General features: G+C 51.4%; 1 protein-coding gene across 1 annotated transcript; it reads left to right on the top strand.

Moving 5' to 3' along the window:
* Positions 1–290: 290 nt before the first annotated feature.
* ubald2 (UBA-like domain containing 2) lies at positions 291–6,531 on the top strand. Its single transcript, XM_080511271.1, has 3 exons — positions 291–530; positions 3,775–3,828; positions 4,831–6,531. Exons 1-3 carry the CDS (start codon positions 411–413, stop codon positions 5,194–5,196), a joined length of 540 nt encoding a protein of 179 aa, XP_080367397.1. The 5' UTR covers positions 291–410; the 3' UTR covers positions 5,197–6,531.
* The last annotated feature ends 766 nt before the right edge of the window (positions 6,532–7,297 follow it).

The following is a 7,297-nucleotide window of genomic DNA, read 5'->3' as shown; positions in this document are numbered from 1 at the left end:
AAAGCAGCCAATCAACTTGGTGTGTTCTCGCCATCGACCCAATCAACAATCACACCAGACGTAGAGGAAAGCGAGTTTATAGTACCCGGACATCCGCACCGGGCGGGGTGATCATCGTGTCCCGAGTTAATGTTTAACTCCGCCAACCGACACAGCCGTGACTCTTAAAACAAGCGCAACGTGTGAATTTAAATGCTTCTCGCGAGGGATCCAATCAGCGGCCGCCTGCTGCCGGCGCGGACCAATCAGCGTCGCGCTAGTCTTTGTTGTTGGAGATGACATGAAAACATTGTCGCTGCTGCGCTGCGGGACTCGAACACGGAGACCGAACACGGAGAGGCTGCGGGCGGACCGCGGGGGTCGACACGAGTTTTCCCGGTTTCACGCGCTTCGAGGCGGCGGGACGCGGCATGTCGGTGAATATGGAGGAGCTGCGGCACCAGGTGATGATCAACCAGTTTGTTTTGACCGCCGGATGCGCCGCGGATCAGGCGAAGCAGCTCCTGCAGGCGGCCCACTGGCAGTTCGAGGTGAGCCGCCGCGTCTGTCCTCCTTTCTGCCCCGTTTTAACCCCTCGGCAGCCGCGGGGGAATCCCTCCAGGGCCCGGGTGTCTGTACGGGGGGGGGGGGGGGGGGGGGGGGTCTCCGGAGGGTTTCCAGCTCTGCCCGACGGCCACGCGTCCCCCGCGGCTAACGCTAGCCCGGCTAGCACGGGGAGGACGTGGTGCTCGGCTCCATGTTTACATTCCCCGCCGGGCGGAGGCACGCTGCTCCCCGGGCCGCGGGCACCGGGGCTCGGCCTGGCTCGTGTTGTTTACGGGCTGCGATTAAAAAAAAAAAAAAAAAAAAAAGTGGGTTTATTGTGGCGGATATTTCGGATGAATCATTTCATTATCGGGTAAAAAACAAACCGCATCACGTGATCGCCTCCCAGGAGGAGGAGGGGAGGGGGGGGGGCTCCTCTCAGGGCTGGCCGGCTCAGGGAGCGCAGGAGGCGGCCAGACTGTGCAGCTCAGCCCCCTGACACTGATCCAGCTCAGTTATATTTAGACTCATTAAGATGTTTCATCCCTCCAGCTGTTCTCACACACCGGCCGGTGTCACCGGATCTTTACCGGGAAACCGCCCCGCGTTCTGAATCTTGCCCACGTGGATCCGGGCTGTGTTGACATCCGGACAGTCAAAATATCCAAAACAAACATCCGGTAACACGAGGGTTTAAACATAATAATAATAATAATAATATATAGATTAGTTTAGATTTTTTAAAAATACATAGACACACAATAATCTTTATCCAGGCACTTTCTGTTTAAAACACGATTATTATGAAAATGAAACATTATGACATGCATAGAAGTCACAAGCGACTGACCATTATTAAAACATCCAGGCCCTATAGTAGGTCATATATATATAAATTGTGCACTTTTAGAGCGTTTTTCTGCTGGAAATGATCATCTATGAGAGCTTTTGTTCAGTGGGGTGACTTTCAACAGATTTCATGACATATAAGAGGCACTTAATTCACACATATGTTCATATTTGAATTATATTGAAGTGCTTCATCAAGAGATCCTTATAGTTATCCCAGTATGACTTATCTCATAGTAAACAGTCGTATATATCATCATAGATACAAAATAGATATATGTCAAATATTTGTTTATAGGGGGGGTTTATAGCAAATAAATGAAATCACTGGCGTTTCAATAATGAAAGTATCCCAGATGTTGTTTGAGAGCCTCAGATAATTGAATCCTTGTGTGTTTTCCTGGTCACATGTGTTTCCGGTGGTGAAGAGAGACGACAGATTGTGTCGGTGAGATTTAGTGCTCTGTGGTCTGGGCAGTGGAGAGCAGGCCGCCATCAGCACACGTCAGTGGAAACGCTTCATGGTTTCAACCTCTGTTGGGTTTTTTTCCATTTGTTTATTATCTCAACCCCCCTCAGAAGATTGTTGTTGTTACGGGAAGAATGAGACATCAGTGAGCGCCGGTGGACTCATTGACTCTCGGCACAGAGAGAGACGCTCACAAATGTGTGTCACGTTGTACGACCAACATTCCTGCACAGACCCGGCTGTTGTCAAACACCCGGGAGGGGGAGGGGGAGGAGGAGGGGGTCAGAGGGGGGGAGGGGGGAAGGGACTCAGCCAAGTGTCGGGAAGAAAAACGAAAACATGGAGGTTACAATGAGCTGAAAACAACAGGCTCACAGCCACTTTTCCTACTGTGTTTACAGACACTGAACTCACCACAGACACTGGACTGTCCCACCGTGTTTACAGACCCTGAACTCACCACAGACACTGGACTGTCCCACCGTGTTTACAGACACTGAACTCACCACAGACACTGGACTGTCCCACCGTGTTTACAGACACTGAACTCACCACAGACACTGGACTGTCCCACCGTGTTTACAGACAGTGAACTCACCACAGACACTGGACTGTCCCACCGTGTTTACAGACACTGAACTCACCACAGACACTGGACTGTCCCACCGTGTTTACAGACACTGAACTCACCACAGACACTGGACTGTCCCACCGTGTTTACAGACACTGGACTGTCCCACCGTGTTTACAGACACTGAACTCACCACAGACACTGGACTGTCCCACCGTGTTTACAGACACTGAACTCACCACAGACACTGGACTGTCCCACCGTGTTTACAGACACTGAACTCACCACAGACACTGGACTGTCCCACCGTGTTTACAGACACTGAACTCACCACAGACACTGGACTGTCCCACCGTGTTTACAGACACTGAACTCACCACAGACACTGGACTGTCCCACCGTGTTTACAGACATGAACTCACCACAGACACTGGACTGTCCCACCGTGTTTACAGACACTGAACTCACCACAGACACTGGACTGTCCCACCGTGTTTACAGACACTGAACTCACCACAGACACTGGACTGTCCCACTGTGTTTACAGACACTGAACTCACCACAGACACTGGACTGTCCCACCGTGTTTACAGACACTGAACTCACCACAGACACTGGACTGTCCCACCGTGTTTACAGACACTGAACTCACCACAGACACTGGACTGTCCCACCGTGTTTACAGACACTGAACTCACCACAGACACTGGACTGTCCCACCGTGTTTACAGACACTGAACTCACCACAGACACTGGACTGTCCCACCGTGTTTACAGACATGAACTCACCACAGACACTGGACTGTCCCACCGTGTTTACAGACACTGAACTCACCACAGACACTGGACTGTCCCACCGTGTTTACAGACACTGAACTCACCACAGACACTGGACTGTCCCACTGTGTTTACAGACACTGAACTCACCACAGACACTGGACTGTCCCACCGTGTTTACAGACACTGAACTCACCACAGACACTGGACTGTCCCACCGTGTTTACAGACACTGAACTCACCACAGACACTGGACTGTCCCACCGTGTTTACAGACACTGAACTCACCACGTTGTGATGCGTCTCTCCTGTTGCAGCCAGTTTAAATCTCCTGTAGTCTCACATGCTGCCTTCAAACCTGCGTGGAGATTAGCGTTTTAACCTGCAGGTCGCGTGAGTCGTCATGGTGACTGACCTGGGTGGGGGGGTTGGGGGTCAGTGTGACGGTGACTGACCTGGGTGGGGGGGTCAGTGTGACGGATGTGTACCTTCTCCTCTCTTGCGTGGTTTAGTGTCAGAAGGAGATTTATATGTGAAACATAACCCTTCTCCTCCCCCCCCCCTCCCCCCCCCTCCTCCACAGACGGCCCTGAGCTCCTTCTTCCAGGAGGTGAACATCCCGGGTCACCATCAGATGGTAAGTTTACTTCCTGTTTACTTCTGAGCAGTGAGACGATGCGTTCACTGACCTGCTGGACGACGTTTATTAGCATAAATAATGAAGTCGTTTTGAAAACGTGGCCGATTTGAATAAAAACTCGGCGCCGATCAGACGAGCAGGAAACGGCTTCCTCGTCACGTTTGTTCGCAAACGCGTTTACTTCTTTGCTTGACGAGGTTTGTGTTTTGTTTGTGCGCGTTCCTGGTTCTCTACATGTTTATACCGTCCATGTTGGCTTGTAGACGGCCTGAGTGCTGCAGAGTGTTTGTGTCAGGACTTTGGGCGAGCGGCTGAAGGTCAACTGTTCGTTGGACCCTCGGCCTCCCGGCTCCGGGCGCCACTCACTCTGCTGAGCTCGTGTTTCTGTCGTCCTGCAGCCGCTGCGCTGAGACGCGTCGCGTGAAAACACTGGCTTGAATCTTCGGCGTGATTCGCCTCAAACCTCAGCCTGACTTCAGGCACTCGGTGTGTGGCGGCGCCCCCTGCAGGCTGCAGGAAAGCCGTCTGGGCGACAGTCAGATTAAACAACAACGCGTTCAAGCGGAAAGTCATAACTTTGCGTTTTGGTTTCAGAAAAGTTTTGCATTCACACTGCAAGGGTGGAGAGCTGAAAACGTTAGTTTTCTTCTGGGGGCCACTAGAGGGCGCTGTTGTTGGTTTTAGTGATAAAAGCACACATGCAGGAGACGATACGCTATAAAAGTGAACAATGGGAGAACATGCAGATCTGTCTGAAGTTGGATTACCATCCAGGATGTACGGGAGCAGCGTTTCCACAGAGTTTGAGCGTTTCCAAAAAGTAGTGTTTTCTTTGACTCCCAAGTTCCGAACAGATCTGCAAAACGCGACGGATCGTTGTCGTGTAGACGATGTCTAAAGCTCACAATTCTGCGTTGATCAGCTTGTATTTGAAGGAAAATGTTTGTTTACCTCCTGTTTACCTCCTCCCCCCCTCCTCCCCCCCCACCCTCCCCCCAGATGTGCACTCCCAGAAACACTCCGGCCACGCCGCCCAACTTCCCCGACGCCATCGCCATGTTCTCCAAGCTGCGGGCGTCTGAGTGCGGCTCGGCGGCGCCCGGCGGCTCCTCCCAGGTGTCCATGGCGTGCTCTCCCCCGTCCTCCTCCTCCTCCTCCTCCTCCTCTTCGGGCTTCGGCTCCTTCTGGGCGGCGTCTCCCCCGAGCCACCAGCCGGCCTGGCTGCCGCCGTCCTCGCCCACCGCCCACCACCACCACCACCACCACCACTTCCACCTGCCGCAGACGCCGGCGTGGCCGCCCGTGTCACAGGGCGCCGCCTCCCAGCAGCCGCCTGTCGTGTCGGCGCTACAAGGCCAGAGATGAGAGCGGGCGGGGGGGGGGCTGCGTGTGCGTGTGCGTGTGTGTGTGTGTGCGTGTGTCGGAGCCAGCCGGACTCTGTGAGCCCACAAACTGTTCAACCGAGCACTTCAAGAGGAGACGAGCTTCGTTTCCTCCGTTTCTCTTCTTCACTCGGTTCCAGCGGATCTGAGCGACTGTCGGCAATAAGCAGCTGTGTGTGTGTGTGTGTGTGTGTGTGTGTGTGTGTGTGTGTGTGTGTGTGTGTGTGTGTGTGTGTGTGTGTGTGTGTGTGTGTGTGTGTGTGTGTGTGTGTGTGTGTGTGTGTGTGTGTGTGTGTGTGTGTGTTGAACCAATCAGGGTGTGCAGACGCTTCAGTTTTGAAACAGCCTCACTTTAAATTGCCACACAATCTAAACTCAACTTTTCTGAACCAGGTCTTTCTAAACAATGGATGTCAAATTCATCTGAATTGAACGTGAGGTGAAAAAGGGCTAAAACCAGTCTGAGGGAACAATGACCAACTAATCTGAGGTTCAGTCTGGAACCAAAACTGAACTCATAATGAGTCCGGAGCTTTTCTTTCTTTTCTTGAACGTCAGCCTATAACGGTTCTAGAACCAGTCCAGAGTTTGTTTAGTCTAGAAATAGTCCAGGATCATTTTCATGAAGTGTAAAATGATGGACTCCAGAGGCAAATCTGGAACGGAGACCAGTTTAAAATAACCTGGCTCCATTTATTGAGTGACGCCGACATTGAGCCGGACGGGTTGAATCTGAACCAGTTTGAAATCCATTCAGTCTTCTTGGAAACCAGATCGTCTGCTAAACGAGTCAGTTTGAAACGAGTCGGGTTTCAAACGAGTCCAGAAGAAAAGTGAAGCAGTTCAGTTGGTCCCCTCCGGTTCTGATGCTGCTGTGATGAAGAGGAGGATGAGATCTTCCTCTCTGGATGCTGTTCAGAGAGTGTGTGTGTGTGTGTGTGTGCGTGTGTGTGTGTGTGTGTGTGTGTGTGGGGAGCTGTGCTGACCTTTGACCCCACCGGGGTGGAATTAATCCTGTGTGCTGCAGCAGGAAGTGACTCTTGCAAATGAAAGCAGCTCTTCTGATTTTTCTTTTTCCCGGATCCTGATGACTTAAATTCTTCATCTTCTCATGATTTCTGGAACTGAAGTCTGTCAAGGGGGTCCTCCTCCTCCTCATCTTCATCATCTTCCTCTTCCTCACCCTCCTCCTCGGCTGTGGAATGAAATCATTTTCGGTTTTTTGTATTTTTATCTGTAAACTAAAGAGTTCAGCGGAAATTTAGACTTTTCAATGAGTTCGCAACATTTTCACACTGTTTTCTTTAATAAACCAACAGTTAATGGATTCATCAGAAAGGCCTTGGCGTTCTTCTTCTGCTCATTCCTCCAGTTTGACGTTCTAGAATACGTTCTATCAGAAGGGTTCTGGATGGGAGGTGGGGAACACGAGGGCCACGGGACAGACCCGGGTGAAGGAAGAAGAGCTGGTCTGCTGTGTTGTTTCATGTTGTGACCACCAGAGGGCGTCATCATCATCTCTGATCACATGTTGGCTTCTGTTTGTGTCTCATCTGAAGCAGTGTTTTAAAGTCCCAGTGAAATGTAACACACTACTTTGCAAAAAATGATAGTTGGGGTTCTACGTCTAAGGTTCCTCCGACTCTGCCCCACCACTGTTGTTGCATAAGTTATTTGAATTTTGAATCTCCAGCCGAGGAAGTCGGGGGAATCCTTCTTCGTGGGCGTGACGTCAAGAGTTGTGCAGATCTCCATCCGTTGTGTTTATATCGGTATATAAGTTTTAACAGTGTGTTGAAGTTATAGTCGGGGTTTTATGAGCCTTGATGAAAGATTGAGCCTGGAAGAGACCAGAGAGGAGAAAAGGAGCGCGGGAGCGGCTAGCTGCTAGCTCGCACGGCTAACGGGAGCCGCTAGCTCATCTTCGGTGATTCCACAGTCAGAAAAGCTCTTGGACGTGTTGGATCCAGGAAGCCGGTCGTTCTGCCAAAAGTCAGGAGCCTCAAAGCCTCAAAGGTGAAAACTGGCGGCTGCTGAGGCGAGGAGACGAGGACGAATGGAGGACGAAGCGTCTTCTGCTTCCT

This window comes from Blennius ocellaris, assembly GCF_963422515.1.
Source record: "Blennius ocellaris genome assembly, chromosome: 16".
In the NCBI taxonomy this organism is placed as follows: domain Eukaryota; kingdom Metazoa; phylum Chordata; class Actinopteri; order Blenniiformes; family Blenniidae; genus Blennius; species Blennius ocellaris.
The sequence above is the reverse complement of the archived record's forward strand: the minus strand, read 5'-3'. Positions and strand labels throughout refer to the sequence as shown.